Below are 27,833 nucleotides of genomic sequence, written 5' to 3' on the forward strand. Positions count from 1 at the left end.
GGCCTTCTCTCTTAAATTCATTTAGGCAGTTAGGGGGGAGTCTTTTGTTCTTAAAAATAAGCCAAAGAGACACATTTTGGGGTGGCAAATTCTGATCCCCACAGTATCAATATTGATTTAAAATGTTGTCACTTTCCTGGTTGTAGTCAAATAGCACACCTTTTTTTTTTTTTTTAGTAGTAAGTTTAAAGCCTTGAAGTCATTTCTAGTTTCTTTTCTTGCCCTTTATTGATCCATAATAGCTCTTGGTTGTATTTTTTTTTTTCTATTCTCTTTGGCATTATCCTAAGGTTGGTTATCATTGCTTCACTCTGAAACTATTTTAAAAGCTTCTGAGCTCATGACCTGCTTCTAACTTCTCAATTCTTAAATCCATCCTTTTTTTTAAATTGCTGTTCAAAACTCAACACAGTTTCATTTTTATTTGTCCAACTAGTCTGAAAAGAATCCACCTTCTACTAAGAGAATAAGACAGAGTGATACAACAAATTGAAAGGAAGCCATAAAATAATCAAGAATGAGTCTATATATTTAGAATTTCTAAAAGAACTCATTGAAGAATGATTGGAATTAATGAGAGCTTTCAATAATGAGAGCTACAAAAGTGAGTTAAAAATCAATAGCTTCACTGTAGATCATGACAACAGTTGTATGAACTCCTGGCCTTCAATCCAACCACACAGCTTCAACCCACTAGGAGGTGTGTATGGAATACCCATCCCTCTCGTCCACACCCCTAAAATCCTCCATCTAAGAGCAATGTAGTCTGCTGGCCTCACAACACAGTCTTGACCCCCAAATCCAAGTGCTTTTCCATCGTGAAGCCAACCGTATCTCAATTCTCTATTTCAGAAGAGTGTCTTTGCTTACAGTTTTTAAACTCAAGTCTTTTGGAATAGTTTTCTCAGAATGAAGGAAGTCTGTCCTTAAGATTTTCTGATTCTCTCTGTCAGAGCTAACAACTGCTTTGGCCCTCAAGGACAGAATTTTGATTTTCAGTTCTACTTATCAAGATTTCAGTAAAATTGGGGTCTGTATTCCGTTCCAGGTAGAACATTTTGAGAGACCCCTCACAGTGAGTGGAGTCTGCAAAAAAGTATGTGAGTGTCATAAATTCTTTTTGTATTATAGAAGAGTGGAATCATCTGTGAAATCCAGAATGGATTTCTGAATCTGAATCACAAGAGCATTCTGACTTGAACCAAGAAATTCTGAGAGAAGACAAATGAAGCCTTCTTCAATTGCTCACAGAATATTTTTAAATTTTCACTGAGATAAACAATAGAATGCTATGGGAAGTCCGTAAAAATGAACCATTTGTTGATAGGTTTTCCAGTCTTTCCTAATTATAGGAAAACATTTACAACCAGGCACTGCTAGGATGTTGACAAGATTTTTGCTAAAGACATAAATGTATTTGTTTTGATGATTCTGAATGTCCCTAAGTATTACTTTACATTGGGATAATAGAATTCCAGTGTCCGTTTAGATAGAGTCATTTCTGTTGGAATTAGGTTATTTTGTACCTGTGAACCATGCTTGAGAATCATCTGAACTTATTTTCTCTGTACTCTATAGTATAATAAAACTTTATTGCTTTTTCATAAACAATGTACCAACATGGTTATAATGAGATTTATTCCAGTTTGAGCAAATTATTATCATATTCTGAAATATTTACATATGCTGTACTTTGCACAGGTTAACTTAGGAGCAGGGAGAAAAGAACAGAAAAACAATCTTTTTTAAAAAGATATATGAGAAAAAGAAAAATAAGTACAGAATTGTGAAAAATTACCTTCAGTTGTGCTATTATTGCTCCAATGTCTTATGTAAAAAATATTTATTAATGTGACCAAATATGCAGAATCCACAAGGCTAAAGATTGTGTTGCCATAGAAGAGTTTTCATAATTTAATTATACTTTCTATACATTAAGAATAAACAGGATTATATAGTTTAAATATTAAAAAAATGATTACAGAACTACAGTTTTAAACAAAGTACAAGCTATTTCTGTGGCCATTTATGGATGATTTGATGATAACTTTTTATAACCAGTTACATAGGGGTTCAAAATTCAGAAAGTGTAAACATAAGTATTATCCTGTGTGAGTGAAAACTATGTCTTTCTTTCCACCTAGAATTCTTTCTGTTTACATTTCCATATCGTAATTCACAGTGTAGGAACTTTAGTCTTTTATTTTTCTTTTGAGATATGGCAATCCTTCGTATAATAATCTTCAGTTTTCAATATAAGACCTCAGTTGGGATTAAATATAGAATTTTGCTTCCATAAAATGCATTACTATAGAGTTGCAGTACAGTAAAAAATGAGCATTTTCAAAATGCATTTCCTATGAAGGATAAGTACACATCCTGTCTCTGGCACATGAATGGCTTGTTTGGTGGCTCACATTGTCACTCTGTCAAATAATATATTTGAGCTTCTTCAGGCCAGTTCTGCTGTGCTATTTTGATAATCTCCTCACATTCATACCCTAAAAAAGGCTGAATGAAGTCAAAACCATCAAATAATAGAGCGTTATTGTGGTGGTATTGATAATGCGGCTAGCCTCCGTTAGCTGTGGGGGATGAAGAGTTAGAATTGCAGTGTCCTTTCAACCTTCAATTCAGCTGCACAGATTTCTAAGCTCTTGAGTTTACTATCTTGTTATTGAAATGTGTCCTTTGTCTACTACTTGCAAATATAATGAGGGGCTAATTTCCATAGTCAAGTATGTATTTCAGTATTTAATAAAATGCTGCTGATGTCTGGTGGAGGAAAATAAAACCAACAACATTTCCAATTTATTTTTCTTCTTCTCATTACATTTTTCTTTCAATGATTTTATTCAATTAATCCTGCTGCTGTGGATGTGCATTTCTCAAAATGGAGCCAAGATATTTCTCTCATTTGACTGAAAAAGCATAAATTTTGGATTATTTTAGTTTTAAAGGCTGGATGTGATAAGATTAATACAGTAACTCTAGTGAACTTGTCAATTTCAGGTTATATTTTTCAATTTATTTAATAACCTATTTTTACTGTGTATATACAAGTAGATCCTAACATCATTTTAATCATTATGCCCATGTGTGCATGTATATGGGCTATTATCTGCTTATTAAGATATAAATTTACCCGTGTTTGAATAGACAGGATTAGAGATTAATTTAGGGTCTTAAAAAGAAAATAAGAAATCAACACTTTTTGAAGACAGTTGACAGTAATGTAAATGTCAACACTTTATAGACTTGATCAAAGAGACTAAGACCCTGTTCACTTAGGAGTATTTTCTGTTTTCTTTGATTTCAACAGTTATCAGAGCAATGTTTTCAGAATATGTGTATGTCAAAGACATTTTCCAGTGAGTCCATCATGAATTTTATTTTATGCTTAGTACAAGTCACAAATAATGTACAACTTTCCTTTTTTCTGTATTTTTCCAAGTTGTGTTGTTTCCTAAACTGGTTTCAATGGGTAGGATTCCAAGAAAGAGATATTTAAAAAATAGATGAGACGATTTAGTGATTGTATAGGGAAAGTTGTAGAGAGAATTTAAGGACAAAGCTGATGTTTCTAGTATGAGTAATTAGATGAATAATGGTGCTGTTCCTTCAGAATGGGAGTGTGGAGATGATTGATATGGTTTGGAATGTGTTACATTTGAGGTACCTGTGATATCCAGGTAAATACTTCTAGAGTTTATGAATAAAGGTTTGTGGCTCAAGGAAGAGGTCTAGAATATAATCTTAGGATTCAGAGTCATCAGCAAATTCATGGCAATTAAAAATAAAGGGACAATTGAGAACACCCATAAAGCATGTATGTAAAGTGAGGGAAAGAATGCTTTAGACATTACTTGGTGAAACTGAAAAATTTAAGTTAGCAGGGCAGAGAAAGATTCTGAGAAGGCAAATTGTTTTATTCCAGGATTAAGGTATTTTAAGAGAATTTAAAAATAACTGATCAACAAATCAAGTAAAGAAAAATTCATATTCAGATAAATAAAAGGAATTGCATTTATTATCAATAGAGGAGGGAATTGATGGATCCTGGAATCTATGTTAGATAGTAAAGACAGGACATAACCAATAAGGAAATGATTAGAAGAGTTAAGGGCCTGTAATTCAAAGAAATTCCCATGTCTAGATCTGACGTCTCTCCTACTATTTCATTTGGTTATTTCAAGTCTATTTTGGTTCATTTTACCTGAATATGCTGCCACCACATGTCAAAAACTGAAGATATCAACTCTTTCTCTCTTTCTCTCCATGGTTGTAGCAGCTGTCTACTGCTACTTAACAAATCACCCCAAAGCCTAGTGCTTTAAAACAACATTATTTCTTTAGGTTATGATTTTGTGGGTCAGCAGTTAGGTGGGGGCTCAGAAGGGTGATTTTCCTGCTGGTCTTAGGTGGGCTCACACACGTGTCAGTGGTCAGCTACTGGCTAGCTTGGGGGCTCTGCCTCTATGGAGGTGGCTGTCTGTCTGTTGGGACAACAAGGGGGGCTGGAAATGTGCCTTTCATCATCCAGTAGCTAACCTGAGTTTGTCCTAAGAATAGCAAGAATAGAAGCTGCATGGTCTCTTGAACATCACTTCTGCCGCATTATATTGACCAAAGCAAGACAGGCCAGCCCAGGTTCAAGGAGTGTGGGGGAAACATATATGAGAAGAGAGAAGTTATAAGATACTATGGACTCTGGGAAAATAGAAAAAAGATTTGAGTCTCAGCTCTTTTCCAGAGAAACTAAAAAACTTCAGGTTATACTTATATGAAATGGCAAAAAGATTGAATCTTACGTCAGCTGACTTCCACTCTAGTCTTCTCTCAGCATCAACATTACTCACAAAGTAATTGTATGGATCAAGATCAATCAATATTTGCCACTGTTTGATAAAGGTTCCCAGGAAAACATAAACTAAACTATCTCTGGGTCATAATCTGGATTCCCTTTCCCTGAAAATGTATGGGACCCTCCATGGAAGTCACTGGGTACAGTCAGTAGTGCATGCTGGGAAATATAGACTTCAGCACAGTAAGGAAATCAGTCTGAGCTGTAGTGGGAATCAGGTTTTAGATGCTGGGCAGGAATATAATCACATGCAAGCCTTGTTTTCTATTTTCTGCTTATAAAACCTAAATTCACAGTAGGAGGTTGCAGTACACAGTATAGTGTCCTCCTCCCCCCAAAGATATTGATATCCTAATTCCTGGAACCTGTGAATATTTTACCTTACATTGGCAAAAGGAGCTTTGTAGATGTGATTAAGTTAGGGGGCTTGAGATGGGGAGATTATCTTGTATTATCTCATTAGGCTCAGTGTAATCACAAGGGTCCTTATAAGAGGTATGCAGGGAGAGTCAGAGTCAGAGGAAAGAGGTGTAACAGAGGCAGAGGTTGAAGTGAGGCTTTGTAAAAGATGCAAGAAGAGGCTATGAGCCAACAATACATATGGCCTCTAGAAGCTGGAATGGAATACAGCCTCCAGAAGGAATGCAGCCCTGCCAACACCTTGATTTAGACTTCTGACCTCCCAAACTATAAGAGAATAAATTGATGTTTTTTAAGCCACTAAGTTTGTGGTAGTTTTTTACCACAGCAGGAGGAAATTAACACAGAAGTCAAAGTGGAACATTTCTGTGAGTGGAAAAGCTAACCCAGACAGCAGAGCATGAAAGGCAAAGCAAAACATTCATGAGCTGGGTATGGATAAGAGTCTGGGTAGGCTGATCTCGGCATTCTGTGCTCAAGTGAAAAATAATATATGATGGCAGTGGACGTTTTGGTGATAACAGCCCTCAATTTTTCTCTCTTGCCTCTCACCACTCCAACATGGACTGCTTGTTTTCTACATCAGTTTTACAGGAATTCTCCCACGTCTTCCTCTGTCATCATCCTGGGATTAACTACTACTCTTTTTGTTTTAGGTTATCTGATTCATACTTCCAATTCATTCTGATTTTTTGTTTAGTCTGTGGGAACAAAGACACTGGAGTCACACTATCTGTGTGTGATTGTGAGCAAAGAAACTCCACCTCTCCTTGACTCAGTTTCCAGATTTGTCAAAAAAGATCTGTTAAAACCTATATTATCTGATAGGTTGTTGTGAGAATCAATGAGTGTGAGCAGTTAATAAGTTAATATTGTAAAACTCTTAGAACAATAGCCTGCACATAGTGAGGACTATATAAAGGTGTATTGCTAATGGAAAATATATTTAGCAGTTTATGCTGCTACTTCTCTGTGGATAAATTCAACTAACAATCTGAAATGTATTTACAATTAGTTGATGGTCTTAAATTTTCAAAAAAAAATGTTACAAAATGAAGATATGCTATGATACCTGCTTGAATTGGTTTTTTTTTTTTTTTCCCCAAATAGTGAAGGCTCATTATATCTAGGTTAAAATGTTGAAGTACTCATAGGAGTCTGAGGACACTTGTGGAGCTAAAGAATGGAAATAATAATTCCTGATATTTATATCTTTATTTTATTCCTAATATCTTAGCATAATTTAACATTTTAGGCTTAAACATTCCTGCAATTATTCATAAAACTTTTGTCAGGGTCTCAATTTACCTATAGAGCACCAGATACTTTCACAGTAGTGGTAATAGTCTGTTTGCAAAATGTGAATAATTGTATCAAATACCTGATAAGCAGCTGTGTTAAAGTCTAATTTTTTAAAAGTTAATGACTCTCAAAAAAAAGGAGGAGGATTGGCAATAGATGTTAGCTCAGAGCCGGTCTTCCTCAGCGAAAAGAGGAGGATTGGCACGTATGTTAGCTCAGGACTGATCTTCCTAACACACACACAAAAAAATTATAATGACTCTCATAGAAATATAAAATGGACACAGAGACACCCAGTAACCTTGTTTTTTGCTTATTCTAAATTTGCTCACTCTTACTTTGCTATTTTTCAAATGATTTGTTTGTCCTTAGATTTTTTTTTCTTTCTTCATTCAGCCATCAGTGAATGTCTGTTATATCTGAGACAGTTGTTACCTACTGGAGATATGTAAGATTAATAAATTTGGCTTCTATCGTAGATCTCAAAGGCTAGCACAGTGAGACAGATATGAAAGGGTCAGTCCCCTGCAGAGGACACCCACAGAGCTGGCAAGACCTCCAGAGCTCTTCTCCCCCTTAACCCATAAGCCTCTATGAGGGTGTCAACATAGTGCCCTCCAAATATAGAATTATATTATAATAATTTGAAACATATCTTTCCCTTACCTTCTTCTCTATAGAAAATAACTTATTGGGGCCGGCCAGCTGTTGCAGCGGTTAAATGCGCGTGCTACACTGCAGTGGCTCGGGGTTTGCAGGTTCAGATCTCGGGCGCGCACAAACGCACCGCTTGTCAAGCCATGCTGTGGTGGCATCCCATATAAACTAGAGGAAGATGGGCACTGATGTTATCCCTGGGCCAATCTTCCTCAGCAAAAAAGAGGAGGATTTGCATCAGATGTTAGCTCAGGGCTGATCTTCCTCTCATACAAAAAATAATAATAATAACTTATTGCCCATATCTAGATATAGGTTTCATGAGTCAAAAAAAATCATGACAAATAAAAGCTTCATATAACTACTAAAATCTCTTGCAACTGTCAAAGCAAAAATTGCGCTGGACAAAGTTAAACAGGAAGACAGACTTCAAGGATGTTGCACAAGGGGAAGGAGGCCAGAATTCAGTCGAAACTCAACTCAGATGAAACAAAGGGCTGGAGAATTTTTAAGAGCTGGAGTTGTGTGTTGGGGGAATCATAGTTCATCTGTGTTTGCTAATTGGCTTTACCCAAAGGAAAAGGGAATTTTCATGTATGTTCATGACAGGAGGTACTTTGACAACTTGGAGCCATACTCTTGCCGAGGGTTGGCTCCTACCCTCCACAGCAGCTGGCTCTAGAGGCTCTATCTTCCTCGAGGATTACATTCCAAAGAGATGGCTCCCAGTTCCTGGAGAAACACATTCCTGGGCTCTAAAAGTGGCATGAGGCTTTTAAAAAGATTTACATCTCAAAGGGACAGAGAATGAGTTTACAATAGAAGTTTTCTAAAATAAGTGCTCTGTGAAAAGCGAGGTCAGAGGCCTAGGGTCAGGAAGAAGCCTGTCTTAATTTGATCAGGCTGAGGGGAACCTTAAGGCCTCCTGGGTCACAACCCAGGGACGGGAGAAAGTAAAGGCAGCAGAGCAGTTTTGCATAATAAAGAAGATGTGTTTTGCTTTTGGAAAGTATTTGGGGAATAACTTTAGAACCATTATCTTTGTATATAAGTGTACAAAATTATTCTTGCTGAGATATCCTTTTCAAGTTCTAGATCATTTTAAGGTTCTGGTTAATAGATTTATTTAGAGTAAAATAATCATAAAGGGAAAGTTATGATTGAGAGTTATTTTTCCATAGGTATAGTCTCATTTAAGCCCATTTACTTAGGAAAATAGATTTATATTGATTTGATCAAGAAGTAGGGAGGATATTGAAAGCAACAGAATGTGCTTTGATCCAAAAGACTGGTAGAATCTCCAAAGAAAGAAATATTTTTAAAGATGATGAACAGTCGTAGTGCTTTTGTGTAGAATCAACATTAGACATAAGACACTGAATATATAGACACACACACACACTAATCAGCTCTGATGGTACCTTGCTGTGGTTAGAAGAACAGAATGAAGAATGTCCAGAAGGATTCAACTTGGATCAATTCCTGAAACATCAACAACAGCATTGGCCAAAAGTGCAAGATCTAAAAGGTCGTCACTGAACTTAATGAGAGCATATTTGGCTGTCGACCAGAAGTCAAGCTATATGGAGAAAGAAAAATGTAGTGTAATGATTGTATTAAATGAATTTCAAGATTATATTTTAACTTAGATTTTAGCATTGAAAAAGCTAAAAATGGCAGGGGAAACTATTGAGAGACCACTCTTTGTGATAGTTACTTTTTTTAATTCAAGAGACAAATATTATTAACTGACTTTACTGAAGACATAGGCCTGGGTGTTGTCAAGGAAACAGAAGAGAAGACATAGTCTTTACTTTCCATCTGATTTGCTCATAATCTAGCAGAAATAATAGTATAATAGTAACACAGCAAATTTTTAAACAGTACGGTGATTACTCTGTGTCAGTCACTGTTCTGGGTGCTTTAAGTTTATAAATAATTTACAGCAACCCTATGAGATTGGTGAGGTAGGCAACAACCTAAATGTGATAACGTCATACAATACGAGGCCCTAATTGCTCTTAGAGCCTGACGAATGCCTGCTTGTTATAGCAGAAAGGGAATGGGTGGTGGATGGACATGGCCTTGAGTTCACGTGGTGTGTCTGCTCGGTAGGACACACGTAATTTTGGACTTCCGCTGGAACTCTTTGCTATTTAGTTTTCACATCAATTAATAATACCAACCTTGCATCTTTTTTAAGGCACATTAGAGATATGTGTAAAAGGCCTTGTTCATAGTTAGCTCTCAATATAAAGAAGTTTTATTATTAGGTAAGTAAGGGGATGATGGGAACACGCATAAAGAAGGTGATGTCTTGAAAAGATTTCAGTAAGAGAAAAAGCAGACAAAGTTATATGAGAAAGAAGGAGCAGCAGATGATATGAACTGGGAGATACAGTGTGCTGTTTACAGTGAGCAGTTAATTTTAACTGTAGTATAAGGGGTGAGAGCAAGAGTGCTGAGCATCTAGTCTGGAAAGGTAGGCTTATTATTTTGGACTCCTTAAATCAGGGATTGGCAAACAATTGCCTTCCTGTTTTTGTACAGCTCAAGAGCTAAGGATGGTTTTATATTTTTAAATGACTGAAAAAAATCGAAAGAAGAATGTTGTATGATACGTGAAAGTTATACAGAATTCAAATTTCAGTGCCTATAAACGAAGTGTTGTTGGCACACGGCCACACTAATTCATTTACATGTGGCAGAGAACGTATGGCCTGCAAAGCCTGATTATTTACCATCTGGTCCTTACAGGAAAAGGTTGCTGACCCCTGCCTTAGTTATGATGCTTATTTTTTTAATCCTAAGGTTCATCATCCTTTGATGTCAACAAATTTAAACAACCCTATTTTATAGTTTGGGAAAGAATATGGCAAACAAGCTGCTTCTCTTGTTCAGTGTCTCTGACATGGATGAAAAGGCAGCTTCTGGAGGTCCCAGAATGGCTCCTTGGCATTGCTAGTTTGGGTCTGTGTGACTCACATTGATTCCAGGTTCCCTAACCTGAAAACCCCTGGGGGCAGCGTGAGCCACCTCTCGCCTCTGTGGGTGCCCCAGAGCCATGGCCCCCGGGAAGGATAGAGTGCGTGTGTCCTAGAGTTGTGGGGGAAGTGGCTCTGCAACCCTCTCACTCAGCTCTGCCCCTCTGAGACATTAAACTGCCATCTCTTTAAGAAAAAAAAAAACTTATGTAATATGCATTTAAAAAGATGCAAAGTTGGTATTATTAATTGATGTGAAAACTAAATAGCAGAGAGTTCCAGTGAAAGTCCAAAATTACATGTGGACCCAGTGGCAGACACACTATTGCTTATGTATTGCTTGCTATTGTGGGTTACAGTGTGAACAGGGTTTTGGTTAAATTTCCAATTATATATAGTCTCCAGTGAGATGTAGTTTCAAATATGAACAGAATCTGTTTAGACATGACTTTTACCTCCCTTTCTTTCCTTCTCCTTTGTCTTTCCTCAATTGTTATTTTAACTTTTTTTTCCAAGTATAACCCTACTCATTAAATCTAATAGTTATGGAATGTGTTGCTTATATAGAAGTCAATGAGAAAGAGAAACAGGAATTAAAATTTTATTGCAAAAGCTTTTTCTTCAATTTGTTTAACAATCCTATCTATCACACCACACCCCTCTTTGAAAACAAGATGTCTGGCTTATTCTGATTTGCTCTGACAATCATTTTGTGTAGCAATTCCTTTTGTCTGTAGTCTTGATTCATAGCCTTTGATATGAATTCTTTTATTGCTCTATTTTCATAATAGCTTTTAAGCAGCCAATCATCATGCATGCTACTGTGTTTCTTTATGACTCAGTGGCATCCAGATGTCTACACCTCATGTTGTTGCCTCTTAGACACATTTGAAAAAACAAGTTGCTATAAAATAATTGCATTCATTTGTGCAGTAATTTTAAATTATTCTTTCATAAGTCAGTCAAACTTTTACTTGAATACAGAAATAGTTGGTTTCCCTTTTGGTAAACCTGAATGACTATCTTAAAAGTTATCATGGTTTTGAATTGATTTAAAAGGAGATGGTAAACAGGATTTTTAAACACAGTCTATCATGTATAGACATATGAGAATAAGATTTCTCTCGCAATTTGTCAGTTTTATAAGAAATATAAGAACAAACTGAATAGGCTAATATCCAAGCTATTTGTGAGTATGTTTAGAGTTTCTAAGGAAGTACATTTAGGTAAATAAGAATGCTCTGCTTTATTTTCAGCAGTACCCAAATTAAATATTGGATTACGTGTATAGGCCCAAGAAAATTTTAATGACGAGGTCAGGTTTCTTACAATAGAATTTGCATCACAATTACCTGATGAGCCTTTTAAAAATACATAACCTTGTGCCTTGTCTTGGATCTGCTGAATCAAAGTCTTGGAAGGGGCAGGCGTGTGTTAGAAAATTCCCCTTGGTGGTTCTGATTTCTCACCTTTGGTTGAGAACCATTGGGCTACAAATATTTTTAGATACTAGACAAAAAAGGTAGTCTCATAAAAACATCACAGAATTTGTTAAGAAGGTTTAGGGCACTGTCTACCATGTGCCCCAGCATTGTCACATGAAGCCTCAGATAAGAATTAAGACTGCATTTCCCATAGAGATTCCGTGAAGTTTTCTGTGGTCAAGAAAAACAATGTACCTGACTGTTTCTTTCCCCATTTCCCACTTTGGCCATCAGGATTTTCTGGGGCAAAAGTATAGCTCAATTTTAAGGCTCTTCTGGCTTGGATATCTGCATTCTAGCTTTTTCTAATTCAACAAGAATTTATTGAGCCCTTTCTGCATACCAAATTCATAACAGGCACCCAGAATGCTGGTAATGAACAGAACGGTCTGGAGTTTACAATCTACTGGATGAGACAGATATTAAGCAAATAAACATTTCAGGAAGTGCTCCCTGGTCTAGATACTGTAAACCCATTTTGCGTCTTGATTTATATAGTTTCCCCTCAGTATTAACCAGAGATGAGCCATGGAATCTCTTTATGTAATATTTATATGCAGACATACATACATACATATATAGTATATATATTTATATTTTATATGTATGTGGGCACAGGTATATATGTGTGTTATATTTTATAGATAGTATATATATATATATATACACTATATGTCATATATATAGCATATACATACATAATGGGTGTATGTATGTATTCTATTTTATATTTATAGAACTACGTTGTTTTATTTATTTTAATCAGCAGCACATCCTGTGGGATGAGTTGGCCTATATGCATACCTACATGTGTGCACACACCTATGCCCATATACATGGTGGATGAATTTGGATTACAAGTCTCACCATGACATTTTAGCCCATTTTTCTTAATGCTTTCTTGTTAAATATCGACAATTAAGTAAATTATGCTTCATATTTGATACTATTTCTGTTACTTTCTTTACTTTTTAAAATTTTTGTTTTATATCATAAAATGTAAAGAATATTTTGGGACAATTTTTCAGTGGTGATATTGAGATGGAAAGTCACAAAAAGCTGTGACTTGGTATCCCTTGAAGAAAGAGAAGCATGGTATTGTCACAAACAACTTCAACATGTTGTGTATATAATTCTTTTTTTCACAGATGTTGCTTCTCTAGGACAACATTTAATTGCCCTTACAACTTTTTTAAACTACCGTGTGGTTTGACTTGGGTCACTACTTTTGAGATAGTGTTAGCATGTTAATCCTCTTGGAAAGTTACAGAATAGAGATTCTGGAATACAACTGTCAACCATCTAATATAAATAAGAGAGGTATAACGTATACTGATGGAGGAATAGCACAGGGGGAACCAATGGGTGCCTCATGGAGAAGAATCGGCTGTGTTTTCAGACTGCAGAGCCTCAACGTGCTACCTCTGCTGCTGCGCCTGCATTTGGATGACCTGAGAGGTGGGGATTGTACTAGAGTCCCCCAAATCAATGAAAATAACCTTTTAAATGAGAAATTCAGTGGGAAGTTGTATCTTTCTTCCTTTTTCATGTGCCCCCCTGGGTAGTGCAGTTAAATTACACAGTTGAAGAATATTACCTGATGTCCCTGTTGGAAAAGATTTTTAAATCTTATCAGTTGTCTTTCAAATAATATTCTAAAGACCTGCATTTGCGCATGCAATGTATGGCAGCAGAACGGATTAAGTTAGCGCAAAAGCACTTATCATTGTCTATGGGCCAGAAAAGCGGCAAGGATTCTGACTGGCATTATTATTTATTATTTTTGAATGCTGATGGTGCATTTTTGTAGCTGAGTCCTTTCTATGCTTATTGACATTCATAAATGAAGAGGCTCTGCTTTGCTGACTATTTAATTGGCAATTTAATTTTCCTAATAACTTGCTTTACAGGACCTGGATTTTGAAGCCAAAACAAGTTACACACTACGAATAGAAGCTGCAAACAAAGATGCCGACCCTCGCTTTCTGAGCTTGGGGCCGTTCAGTGACACGACAACCGTGAAGATAATTGTGGAAGATGTGGACGAGCCCCCCGTATTTTCCTCCCCGTTGTACCCCATGGAAGTGTCAGAAGCTACCCAAGTTGGGAATATCATTGGCACTGTAGCAGCTCATGACCCAGATTCCTCCAACAGTCCTGTGAGGTAAAAGCTCATCGCTCTCCTTTTCTGCAATTTTACAACATGTGCTTTATTCACAACTCCTGTTTCTGCATTATGATGCTTTTGGTTCATAGCAAATGAAAACCAGTTTTGTATATGTATTGAGCCATAGCAGCAGAAATGAAACAGGGTCAGAACAACTCAACATTTTACTAATTCAAAAATGAGTCACCTGATTATCCAAGGGCATCATTATGTAGCAATATTTTTAGGCAGCCATTATTATCCATAAGCCATAGCTGATGTTCCTATTCAGCCAATTATCCTGAGGGCTTTCAAAGAAAACTCTTTTAAAAGATGATGTGATGCATGTCCTAGTTGTAGGATAAATGCATATATTAGAAAACTAATTTTATAAACAATTTAAACTAGGGATTAATTTTTAAAACATCATTTTTTCATATTAGTCTATTTGGATAACATCTGTTTGGTTTATTATTTTCACTTATAAAAAATAAAATAATACCTTATCTATGTATAAAGACTATTTAAAAATGTTCTTTCAGTAGTCATGTATAGAAACTAGACACATTGTTGTAACCCACTAACCTCTTTAGGACTAACAAAATGATGGTATGTAAGCATTAAAAAATATAACAACATTTCGTTTCATACTTTTTACCTGAAATTTACAATCGGAGATCTATGTATATGATTTTGTTTATGCATGTGTTTGTGTGCATATGATAAATTGTCTTTTTAAGTGAATATTATATATAGATATACTTGAAATTCCATTTTATTACATGTCTTACTTTAGGTTCATAAGTAAGACTTTTTAGTGTGACAGTTTGGATTTTGATTACAAAGTCTATAAAGTACAAAACTCAATGAATGTTTTACATTCAAATATGTTCAGCTTATAAGCTAACCTTCTCGATTGAACCAATATTTGACAATGCTAAGTGCTTCTGAGCTAAGTCTGGACATTAACTACAAAATGTCAAGAAAAATATCTATAATTTATACAATGATTCTTAATTAAGAAAAGCTCATAATCTTTTATCTCCATAAAATAATAAACTGATTTAGGCATTTATATGTAATTAGTGCTCTCCTTTCCTTCTCTTTTGCCTGACGATATCATAGCCTAGTAAAGAATTGGTATAGAATAATTGTTATCTCAAAAATGAAGTCATACTCATTGTTTTTCTACCTATACAACAAATTCAGCTTATATGGATGTCTATATTATTTTTAATGCAGTGATTATAAACCATTTCTAAGAATATAATCTCCTGTGCCCTGGAATATTTGAGAGTCAAAAATGTACTGGATAGAATAAGCCTACCCCTCCTCCCTGTAATAGCCCAGCCTTCATTGTCAAAACAGCTCCCTAACTTGAGCTCAGCTCCATCCATGAAGTCTTATTGACTTGGACAAACTTGACTTTGGGTTTATTATTGCATCGCATCTCTTGGTGACACACTTAAGTCTTCTTCCCTCATGAACCATCAACCGCAGCACAACTGTGGGCACATAGATCAGCTATTAAGGATAGTCTGACTTCTGCTTAAGTCATTTAATTTAGTGGGAAGAAAGAGAGAATGCTTTCATGAAGTTGGGAATATGGAAAAAGAAAGAGACACTAATACATGTTGTAATTCAGTACCTCAGTGAATGAGAGGATTTAAGAAAATTTTGATTTATTGCATTGATATTTTTATCTTGTTTCTTATTTTTCCTTTACCTATTTGTTTGTGTATCATCCTGTTACAAAGCCTTTCAAAGTAAATATTTCACTTTTTATAATATTTTGTTTGAAAAAAAATCCAATATTATGTAATAGTTTGTGGGAGAAGGAGAAAGAGTAGGACCAAGTAGGCAATGACTTGAATTAGAGCTGAAGTGAGCGCCAGGTCTGCTCCCTGAAGGACAGAGATAGAAAGGGGCAAAGGCTGAACTCTGTTGACTTTGGAGGTAAAAATCTCTGTCACCTTCATCAATGAAAGAGCAGCTGGCCAGCACCATATTTTAACCTCATTTTCATTTTCTTAAAACTAATGAAGGTGACCTGAAAGTTCAGATTAGCACTATCTTATGTCATTTTCTGATCCCTAACTCTCCCAAATAGACAGAGACAGACTTTGTTCAAAATGAACTAAAATGTTATTTTGTGTATGTGTGAATATTTCTTTTGCTTTTGTAAAAATAATTTCTGGACTTACATTTAATACTTGTATTCTTGAAACGTTACTTTATACCATTTTTAATAAGGTCAGCATAATCATTCATAGCTTATATTTTTCTATATTTGTCTCTCACATATTTCTCCTTCCCTGTCCATCTGTGATATCCTTTAAGAGGCCAGTCTCCTCATTCTGTAGTTTGGTGAGTAGATGTGTATTCCTCCGCATTCTCTAGAAGACTGGTTCTCTTTCCAGCACTGCTATTTGCTGAGTGATCTAGGGGATGTCACTTAGCCTCCTAAGTTTCCATGTAACCCAATAAAAAACGTAAAGCAACTCTTATTCCTTCCTTTCCAGGTTTCTTTTTTTGAAGATTAAGAAATAAAGAGGAAATAACTGATGCTTTTAAACTGTGAATCATGACTTAAGTATTAGGAAGTATTATCATCATACCTTGCTATTATTATAGTTGATTGTATTTTCATATCATTTTTATTTCAAGGTCAATAAAGTCAATGAAAGGAGATATATTTTACAAGGAACTGTATTGGTGATCTATACTGAAGGTTGTTTTGTTTTTGTGTATGTTCCAATATATAGAAAATATTACATAGTTATTTAATGGACAAACATGTATTTCCATTGGGCACTCAAGTAGCTGTCAGAATGTAAGCCCTCCTTCAACAATGCCAATGGATGGGTAAATAGCACAGTCTGCTGAGGTCCTAGGAAAAATGAATCTCCAGATTGAGATTGGATGTGAAGAGTATTACACTTGTGAGCTTTGTGCTTCTATATCTTTAGAAATATTATAGTTCTTAGAAGGATGGAAAAACAGTTTTTTGTGTGTGTTTCATTGTAATTGTTTAAAATTAAGCCAATAGTATTTGAATTCTAAAACAGTATGGGAAATTATATAATTAGTGTATGAATTTATTGACATGCTTTCTAGTAAAATACTGAAATCTAGCATTTTCCGTTTATATTTGGACTATTTACTGATATATGGATCAAGAGATTAGAATTCTAGGTAGAAATACATTTACCTGCCTCCAGCAAGGCAAAATTGAGATTCTCTTCCCACATGATCCCTGCCTTGCCCAGCATTTTTCAATTTTTACCTACTTTTGCCACCAGCTAAAATCTATGCATAGCTCTTCTCTGCGCATGTGCACTTTCTTTAAAGAGGACTGGGGCAACTGCGCCCCCATAGAGCATTTCAACCATTTGGAAGTATCTAGCAATAGGTGGAAATATTGAACGAACCCGGAGTCCAGTGATCGGCCAGAATATAGCACCATTGTGAAATGTTATATCTTCATTATAGCTTGCCCACCATCCGGATAGGTTACCTTGCCCACCATTTCATGTACACTTTGCTTTCCTCTTTTCCTATATGGAAACTGGAAACCGAAGGTGGAAATTAGGTGATACTTGAGATTACTTAGGTAGAAAAAAAGAAGGGATTTTTTAAAAAGCAAAAGTGGGTAATTGAGGGCCAGCATGTTTCTGGCTTTTTATTTCTTATGTAGTTGCTTACCATTTCATGTCAATTTTGGCTCTGAGCATCACAGATCAGGCTTTATCTGTTGAACTTGGAAAGACAGATTGTGTTCTGCTAATTTTGATCATCTTTCTGAACAGTAGAAACCTCATTTCTGTGTTTCTCATCAATAAGATGGTAAAAACTGTAAAAGCAGCCTAGAGTCTAGAGGACCCTTTGTTCCTTATGTCAGCATTGGTAGACTGTTCGATAAATCAACAAACATTTATTAAGAACCTGCTCTGTGCACAACACTAGGGAAAATACTGACAGGAAAAACAAAGATGAATAAAACATCCCCTCTGACCTCAAGGAACTTACAATCTGGTTGAAGAAATAAGATCGCATAAGAGTTAGATGATATGAGAGGAAAAAATGCCACAGCTGTAACATGGCAAATTGCGAGATAAGTTGTAATCCCTCCGAGTTCTCTGGACGTGAGGCTTCATTTGAAGGAGTGACAGCATAAGCAGGGCTTTGAGGGATGGTGGGATTTGGACAAGCCAAGAAAACATTATGCAAAGTCTGTTTATGTTTAATTTACTTATATCCTAAGAGTCTAGTGCTAAATTTATTTCTGTAGGTAGCACAGCAAGCCCAAAGTCCTTATGCTAAAAATAGCTAATGAATTGAAACCTGATATTATTACAAATAAGATCAGATGTGAAGAGGGGTGATAAGCAGTAATAGGGATCACTTTTAGAATTTCTAACAATTTAAATACAGAACTATATTTGTACTTATGTTCAAGGATACTAGGGTAATGATATTTACCTGCAGGCTCTTTGGCATTCCTGGTATCATATGTCCTCAGATAAAAGGTGATAAAATAGTATCAGATATTACATTATGTAGTGTGACTAGTATGAACACATTTGGGGTGTCTGACTAATTCACTGTGTATTTTTAAGTAGCTTGTCTGAATGCATATATTTATACATATTATTTTAATCTAAATTATTTGTGAGTGTCCCACAGAATTAAATAAAAAGTTGATTAGCCAGTCTTCAGAAGAGAGGAGTAAGGTTTCTCTATAAATATGAGCAGCAAGAAAGAGCAGACAGTCTTTTCAGGAAGCAGCAGTGGGATGAACTAGTGCCAACTCTTTTCTTTTCTGTCGCCCTTGTTTTATTGTTCACATTTCTTGGAAAGTGTTTTGGCCTGTCTTAGGACATGTGTCATCTCTTACCCAGAAAGTTCTGGGCATCTTGATTGTGAGCGCCATCAAGATTGCATGAGATTGGGAAGGTGTAAATCCTCAAAGGAAAATTGAGTTGCCATTATCAGAAGAAGGGGGTGAGGATGCAAACAGTGGCATCGCTAAGTATTGGATTCAGTAGTTTATTTTGAAGTGACTTATTTCTCATTAAAGCCCTATAAGGCAAGCATTAATATTTCTTCGTTATAAATAAACATGCCCCCAGTCAGACAGTTAGAAAATGTGGTTCCAGGATTTTAGCAAGGTCTGTATCAAAAGCTGTACACTCCTTGCAGCAATACACACATGCACATGCACAAATTTCTTAAGAGATTAAGGTTTCAACTCAAATGATTCAGCTATTTCTATTGATCAGATTTGTCCATGCTGATTTAGTACATTATCTTTTGCCGTTTGGGGAGTAGTGATGATACATTTGTGTTAATCCAGCCCATTCACCTATACATTCTATTTGTGAAATTGACATGCATATCCATAGCTGGGTGATAAGAATGCTACTTGTGAATATGATGAAGAGCATTTTAATTGATCTCCATAGTTTATTGAATAGCAGCAATGATAATAACAGGCATTTTTTGGGATTCATTTTGTAGCAGATGTGCAGAACGTTGAGGATATACAGGTGTACAAGATGGGGGCCCAATCCTCTTGTTCTCTAGATGTAGAAGAGATCTTACACAAAAATGTATAAAAAATCCATTGTTAAATCTGGAAATGAGAAATCATGTTGTAAAACTTTCTCATTTTGCATATAAATAAATAGAAGAGTACAGATGGTGAATGAAAAGCCCAAATTAGTACAATAAGTTTGTGGTAGGGTCGTGGCTATAAATATTGTTCATGAATCTCCTGTCTGTGGTTTGTGTAGCACAAGGAGCATGTGATAAAGTCCATGGATCATACACACTGCAGGCTTTCTTAAAAAGGCATGATTTCTGATGTAACTGGAAAGGCTGGCTGCTTTAATACTAGAGAATTGTCTTCAAGGAATAGTAGGACTAAAATAATTGGAAAGGGGGAAACATGGGAGTACAGGAAGAGCAACATGAGGAAAGGCACAGAAATGGAGACACACAGGATATTTGATTAATCAGTTAATACATCAGTGTGACTGTCTTAGGGTTTTAGATAGGAGAGCAATGGGAAAAAACATGAAAAGAAGCTGAACCATAGAGTTGTAGGTGGCAGAGATTAAATCTCATTTCTAGGTAATGTATATGCTGGAAAGATGGCTCAGACGACATGGTTCTGAATCTTGGCTCCTTCAACAGCCAACTGTGAGACTTTGGAGTCCAATACTGAAATATGTCAAGAAGAGTATCTGTTTGCCTTAGTTAGAAATTGTGCTTGGCTAGTAGCAACAAAGCTTAACACTAATGACTCACTAATGAGAAGTCTGGAGCCGTGCATTCAAGGACTGACAATTTGGCAGTATAATGTCATCAAGGGTTTTGGCTTATATCAAGCACTGTCACCTCATATTTACAAGATGGCTTTTGAATTTCTTTCCATTGTGTTCATGTCCCAGGTGAGATAGAGGAGAAGGGGCAAAAATCAAATGCCAGCTGAATTAGCAACTCTCTCCTCTCCTTTAAGGAGTTTTTCAATGATACTCAACCCACCAACTTTCTTGTGCATCTCCTTTGCTAAAACTTAGGTATAAGGATGCCACATCTCTAAAGGAGGCTAGCAAATGTAGTTTCAGCTGGATCATGGCTGTCTCTTGCAAAAGCAGAGTTCTGTTAACAAGAATAAAGGGCAAATGGATATTAGGCATGCAAATAGAAGTCTCTGTCACACATGACCTTTCATAGTTGTTTGAGGATTAGGAAAAAATGTAAACTGTGTTTTAAATACTCAATACATTCTGAAATACATTCTGAAAATGAGAACATTCAGAAGGAGGGGCAGTTTTGGGGAAAGGTTGATGTCTCTGCTTTTACATACATTGAGCTTGAGTTGAAGATGTTGCAGGTATCTGGAGTAATTTACAAAATCTCAGGAAAGGGTTGAGGCTGGGTATCGAGATTTGGAGCAGCCTGCGTAATAAATGGATACGGCAGAAGCTTTAACTGTCGCTGCAAAAATATGGAAGTGATCTCTCTAGTGGGTCACTCCAACGTAAACTGAAAGAGGCCAAGCATTTTAGGCTGTAATTTGTAGAAACTAGAGGGATCATTGTGAGTCCACATACCACTAACTGCATCAGAAGATGCATTGACGTTAACTTTGGTTTATAATTAGAGAAACACCAATCCTCTCCCTTCCTGTTCAGCCTCTGATTGACTCAGGTAATCACACATCTCAGTCGCTAGACCAGTGGATCTAGAGCTGCAAAGAGTGTGCTCCTCCAGACTTCTTTAGGGCCTTTTTTCTCTTTTGGCCCAGTCAGCCCTCCCAGATTCTCTTCAAAGACGTTTTGCACCTCTCATTCTAAAAAGTGCCCATATTTTCTCTATTTCTCTTGGGTAAGGGATTGTTTTTCTCAGGGAAATTTATAGAGTAGCTAATGCCTTATACTTAAGATCCAGTTTTCTGCATGTCCAGAGGGGCTGGTAGAAAATAGGGAACCCCTTTAACACTGGGTGATCCTAAGTCCTTGTGATTAAGAAACATAATAACCATACAGAATGTTCTGGACAATTTGTCTACTCTTTGTCCTTGCCAAGGTCTTCCATCTCTTCCCAAGCCAATACCTTATTCTCTCCCACACCTGCCCTGACTTCTTTCATCATACTCTAGGATAGAAATTTGTTGGTTTTCTCCTAAATATTTATTATAGGTTGCTATTTTAACAAATATTTTGTTTATCTCCTGTATTTCTTGAAATAGAATGTCACATGCAGGTGCTCAAGAATGGTTGATGAATTTATGAATGAATGAAATGGAGACATAAGATATCAGAATAATTCACAAATTACCAAATACGTATATGTATGAGGCTATGCTATTTAGTGAGATATAAGTGAAAATTATAACTATTTTAAAAATATACACAATTTATAAGTGGAGGCTACAGAGTTTATGATTTAGAAATGATTAATATTTGAATGATAGAAACTCTGGTGTCCATTCTTCTTCAAAACATATAAAGGCCTAGGGTAATCACCAGATCCCTAAAAAATTAGGGATTTTTCTATGAGGTGAATAGAAGTTGGAGACATTTAACATATTACCTGAATTCTCAAGTTTAATTTCATTTATTCTAATGCTGGGAACTTTGAGGCTATTGATAATACAGGCAAATGTTTTAGACATTGACTTTAGCTCTGCAGGGAATTACAGGAACTCATTTAGATACATAATTACATGAACTCATTTAGACAGATATATGTCAAGTCCAGGGCCTATTTGCTTTGTAAGACTCTAGAAGTCTATTTTTTTCCTGAATATGCAAACATTATCATAATGATTTGAAAAAATGAACAATTCAGTCTTTTAGTATTGGCTCAATTGATGCATGAGTGCATGGGTATTAAGTTATTATATATATATGTATATATACACACACATACATACACACACAAATGCATACATATATAGTATATTAACAATATGAAATATTGGCATATATTGGTTTGACTAATGCAACATTTCAGAGAAGAAAATCTAGCCCTTCTATATAATTGAAAATTAAACTCTATTGTATCATTAAATAAAATTCTTTGTTGTTTATATGGCTGTTGTGTAGAAAGTGGATTGTAGACAGTAAGAATGGAAGTACATTGATAAGGAGTAAAATAATGCAAAATCTAGGCTAAAGTGGGTGGTAACTTGGACTGACAGTACCTGAGAGTAGTTGTTGAGAAATTGGATGCAGTGGTAAGGGAGAAAAACAAGTCAAGGACCAATTCCAAATTTTTAGATTGAGCAATCAAGTGACTGGTGGCGTTATTGACTCAGATGGGAAAGAGAGAGGAAGGAGGAGGTTTTGGGGACTGTGGGCATTATAACATCAGTTTGGATATGTTACATTTCATTTCATGTTGTGTATCCATGTGGCGATATTAAGTAATTCAGTATATAAGTCTGATGTGCCAAGGAGATTTTATATAAATTTGGGAGTAATCAAAATTATAGAAGTTATTTAAGCCATGAGACTGTATAAGTTGCTAAGGAAAAGTGTTTACATAAAGAAGAGGAAGCCATAGGAGAGGTTAGAGGGAGTTCAAGTAATTAGAGATCATGAAGAGGAGGGTGCACCAGCCAAGGTGACTGAAAAGGAACAGATGGTGAGGTAGGAGAAAATAGGGAAGATGCGGTATTAGTAAAGGTAGGGGGGATGTGTTTTGAGGAGGAGCAAGTGGTCAAGAGCAAGTGATCAATTGTAGTACATTGGATGAGAGAGATAGTAGGAAAAAAATGGAGAAGTGAACAGTGGATTTGACAATATGGAGGCCAATGGTGAACTTGACATAAGTGGAGGAAATTTGTTTTTTAAAATAGGAAACATTTGCTTTCAATTCAGATAAAGCTGTATAGAGGGAAAACTATCTAAATCCAAGGAAAAACATTCTTGACAAGGTCTGAGCAAGTGAAATGGGCAGCTTAAGTGGAATGGTTTGATTTTGATTTGAGTAAAGACACTTCGCTATAATATAAGGATGGTAAGGAGAGGATGTGAGGAATATCAAGTGAGATTTGTTTTTCCTCTCATATCCTGTGTAGCACAGATCCTGGAGGTGAGAGTGAATACATTTTGTACTGCCATTGCCATTTTCAAACTATTTAATTTTATTTTTCCCTCAAAACTCTCAACTCTTTTGTGGAATGTGTCATCAGACTTTACTCAAAATCTTCCATGTTGCTATCAACCACCAAATATACAATAATCACACTGATTCATTGAGGATTTTAGTACTCGGACCAGTTTATTCTTTCCCACCACCACTCCTGGCATAGTGATTAGTAACTGATTCAGCTGCACCCATGACCCATCAAACATGTTGGCCTCTCACTTTCTTGGTCTTCTTGACTCCAGTGATCTGTTCCTCCGCTCCAATTCGGTCACCGATTCTTATGAACATACCGTTGGCTTGTCAGCTCTCATATATATACTCTCTGTTGAACATCTGCTTCAAGCATCTTGCTCTCTGTCCACCACCTCCCACTCCAGCAGTTCTGCATGCTGTAAAGATCTACAATCTGTTCATGTACCAACATCTTCTCAGTATCAATCTGCCTTCCTGTATTTCCTCACTTCTCTCTTACCAACTTATGTACCATGGGCCTTCATTATTATCACTCCTGTGTATATGTCCCTATCCTCCTTACCCCTCTCTCCTTCCATTGTCTGGTTAAACCCATTGACTGGTTAAACCCAGCCCTCTGCTTTGTATGCACCTTCAAACACATGGATGAGAACGGAGCAAGACAAACAAACAGGATGACTGGTTTCACATTAAATTAATGACTACAAACCTCAAAGGGACAATTCATAACGCTTAGCTATTTCATTACACTTCACCTAGTGTGTATGTGTGTATATATGTATAGTGTTTGTGTGTGTACATATATATATATATGTGTCCATTCTAAAAAAATGACTTCTCTCTCCTTGTCTTCCAACCACCTTCTCCTTCCTGCTGTCTCAGCTGATAACTTTGTCTCATATGCCATCGAGAAAATAGAAGCCATCGAAAAATAAGTTCCTAATATTCTCAACACCCAAACACCTGTTGCTGCACAAAGACAATCATATTTTTTTGTTTATGTTTAATTTTATTTTCTAGTATTTTCTGATGCCTCCTCTTTCCTTTTTGTGTTTCTTGCATTTTGTAATACAGCAGACTAGAAGTAGATGACACTATTTAATAATAGTAGTTGGAGAACTACTATGGAAACATAATACTTTCTTAACTTAAATTGAGTGTGTGTTTATCTGTTTGTTCTTTTGTTTATTTGTCTCATTTGTTTTTAAATGAGAGCCCTTATTTCACCCAACTAGAAAGACTGAGAGGGTCGTTTGAAGATAATCATTAATGAGGGGAGGGTGAATTTTGTGTATGGGACAAATTATAGCATAATGGAATAAGAATACAAGTTGAGCAGTAATTTTTCACTAATATTTGGATAGCAGATATTTTGAGAAAAGGTTTTTACACACCAAAATATTCATGCGATTTTAGAAGTTCTACTTTGAAGCGCATCTGTGGAACCCTGGTCAAGTCCACTGAGTGACAGACACAGAAAAAAGATTCAGATCAGGCTGGTGTTATCAAGACAAAAGATGTTACTAATTATATGTGAAGGGGCAAGATGTCTACATATATTTCATTTTAGAAGGACCCATAACCATGGCCAGGGCTACTAAATCTATTGAAAATGGTTTTTAGGAGCCAAAATAATAATAAAATGAATTTGAAGGTTATAGTGGCATATTCAAATCCACTGTGAAGACAACTATACTATGGTGTTTATTTTGTACTGTAGGATAGAAAAGGAAAGAGATAACTGACAAGCAGATTATGAACGAACTATAATATTGATGTAGGTTTAAACTAGGCATATATTTATGTTACTAATGTGACAGATCGTGGAGTCAGCAGTATTTGGTGATTGCCTGTGCAATTAATGAAATAAATTTAGCAAATTGTGATCAAACATCAATGTTGAACTTTTTTTTTTTTAATGTTCAATTAGGTATTCAATTGACAGAAACACAGACTTGGAGAGATACTTCAATATTGATGCCAACAGTGGAGTTATTACGACCGCCAAATCTTTGGATCGGGAGACAAATGCTGTTCATAATATCACAGTCCTTGCAATGGAGAGTCGTAAGTAGTAAGGTTTAAAGTTAAATTATGATGGAGAATGTTGAGAGTGGAGAACGGGTTGTCATGAGATTATAATTTCAACTTGAATTATATTAGGTGCTTATTTGAATTGAACAAAATATTTACAATCCCTGATTTCAAGCTGTGAAATATATTTATATTTACTAACTTTATTTGCTAATACTTACAAAGTTAATAAAAAGAGATTACTATAAAATAATGGAGCTGAGTTACCTTCAGAGGGCTTCTTATTGTTTTGTGGTTGTATGTCATATGCTGCATTTATGCTGATATGGAGTTGGTCAAATAGCTTACGAAAAGTAGTAAATTGATCTCTAACCAAGACACCCATTCAGTTAGTAAATTGATCTCTAACCAAGACACCCAGATTTGCATATTCTAATATTGAACTAATTTTAGTCCCTGATAAGAAAAACATTGCAAGAACAATGCATAATTATATTTTATGCATATTATGTACATATATATTATATAGTCTATATTCATACAAATATGGGTTCTAGCGTCAAAGAATATTGAAATTCATGGCTTATTTATTTTTATTTCAATGATTTTCTCATCAGCGACTAAAAAATTACATATCTATATATATATTCATACATATATATATATGTCACGTATATATCTGACATTCGGATCACATTTTCTATTGCTCTCTTTAAACTCTACAACGTTATGATTCTAGATTTCATTAGAGGCTTTGTCATTTCCTTATTAGAATTGTGCTTTAGAGACGCAAACAATTTTGATTGACTCAAATTGTTTTTATGTGTGTGTGTGAGGAAGATTAGCCCTGAGCTAACATCTGTTGCCAATCCTCCTCTTTTTGCTGAGGAAGATTGGCCCTGGGCTAACATCCATGCCCATCTTCCTCTACTTTATATGTGGGACACCTGCCACAGCATGGCTTGATAAGCGGTGTGTAGGCCAACGCCGGAGATCCGAACCTGCGAACCCCAGGCCACCAAAGCAGAGCGCGTGAACGTAACCGGAACACCACCAGGCCAGCCCCTCCGATTGTTTTTAATATGAGTTGCCTGAGAAAAATGGCATTGGAATAACAGCTTTACTCTCAGAGTAAATGATAAAACATTTTCCTCTTTATTAGAGAATCCATCTCAAGTAGGAAGAGGCTATGTCGCCATCACTATCCTCGATATCAATGACAATGCCCCTGAATTTGCCATGGACTATGAAACCACCGTCTGTGAAAATGCCCAGCCAGGGCAGGTAAGGGGCTTCAGAACACCTTGCTCCTAGTAGTGATTTCTTTAAATATCCAGCAGCAGTTGCCTTTGAAATTCTGCCAGCTTTAAGGTAAAATATAATCAGCATGTTTCAGCAAAACTAACATTTTGATGTGGAGCATAAACTAATATTAAAGGAACTTTCAAATTCTGGTTTAATTAGGATGATGAAAATTCCTTAGGAAGAAAAGGCAAACATTGTAAAAGCCATGGTAAATGGTTAAGGGCTTAGACTCCTTTAAGGAGAAATATGGTATATTACATTTGGGCTGTTTCCCACATTCCACAGCAGGTTCTAAGAATGAAGTGGAGTGTAATCTCGGTGTGGTTTGTTCTCCTCATCCATGTTGCTCAGTGTCTTGTGATGTTTACTGGGATGGTGTAATCAGTTAGTACAGCTTATTTCTGAGGGTCACAAAAGTAAATCCAAACATGAATTTTGAAAAGGACAGATTTGTTTTTCAGAGCCCTTTTGAGATTGAGTTCATATTAGTACATCTGATCCTTCCCCTCAGCTCATTCAGGAAGATGGTATTTATTATAAGGTGTAAAACTACTCTGTCTTGCCTCAAAAAACATAGCAGAGCACACCAATGTGCTTTCATGTTTTACATTCTCTTTCCCTAGGTTATCCAGAAAATCAGTGCTGTTGATAAAGATGAGCCATCCAATGGACACCAGTTTTATTTCAGCTTAACGACTGATGCAACAAATAACCACAACTTTTCACTGAACGATAACAAAGGTAAGGTATTATTATTGTCATAGATGGAGGCAGCAGGTACAAACTCTCTAAGCAAGTATTTTTTCTCCCTCAGGAATGCTGATTATGGATTTTTTTTATACCAGCAAGGACATTAATTAAAGGGCAATGAGACCCTCAAGTAATTTTTATCTATGGATTTGCTGTCATGAAGAATAAGCGGCTACTTAAATCATTTTAGGCCTAAATCCAAATGGGGGAGAAGCCAAATCCCTCTCTCTCTGTCTTTTCTTCTAGAC

The 27,833-nt window shown here is 36.0% G+C and overlaps 1 protein-coding gene across 1 annotated transcript in view; it reads left to right on the top strand.

Annotated features, from left to right (window-relative positions):
* Window positions 1–27,833, top strand: part of CDH7 (cadherin 7) — a 125,204-nt gene that overhangs the window by 76,047 nt on the left and 21,324 nt on the right. Inside the window, exons 7-10 of the mRNA XM_004422624.3 lie at window positions 13,622–13,875; window positions 25,427–25,563; window positions 26,693–26,814; window positions 27,459–27,576. Coding sequence (XP_004422681.3) covers window positions 13,622–13,875; window positions 25,427–25,563; window positions 26,693–26,814; window positions 27,459–27,576 — 631 coding nt within the window. The remainder of the gene's footprint in view (window positions 1–13,621; window positions 13,876–25,426; window positions 25,564–26,692; window positions 26,815–27,458; window positions 27,577–27,833) is intronic.

Source organism: Ceratotherium simum, chromosome 14 (genome assembly GCF_057802395.1).
Source record: "Ceratotherium simum simum isolate JZ-2026a chromosome 14, ASM5780239v1, whole genome shotgun sequence".
In the NCBI taxonomy this organism is placed as follows: domain Eukaryota; kingdom Metazoa; phylum Chordata; class Mammalia; order Perissodactyla; family Rhinocerotidae; genus Ceratotherium; species Ceratotherium simum.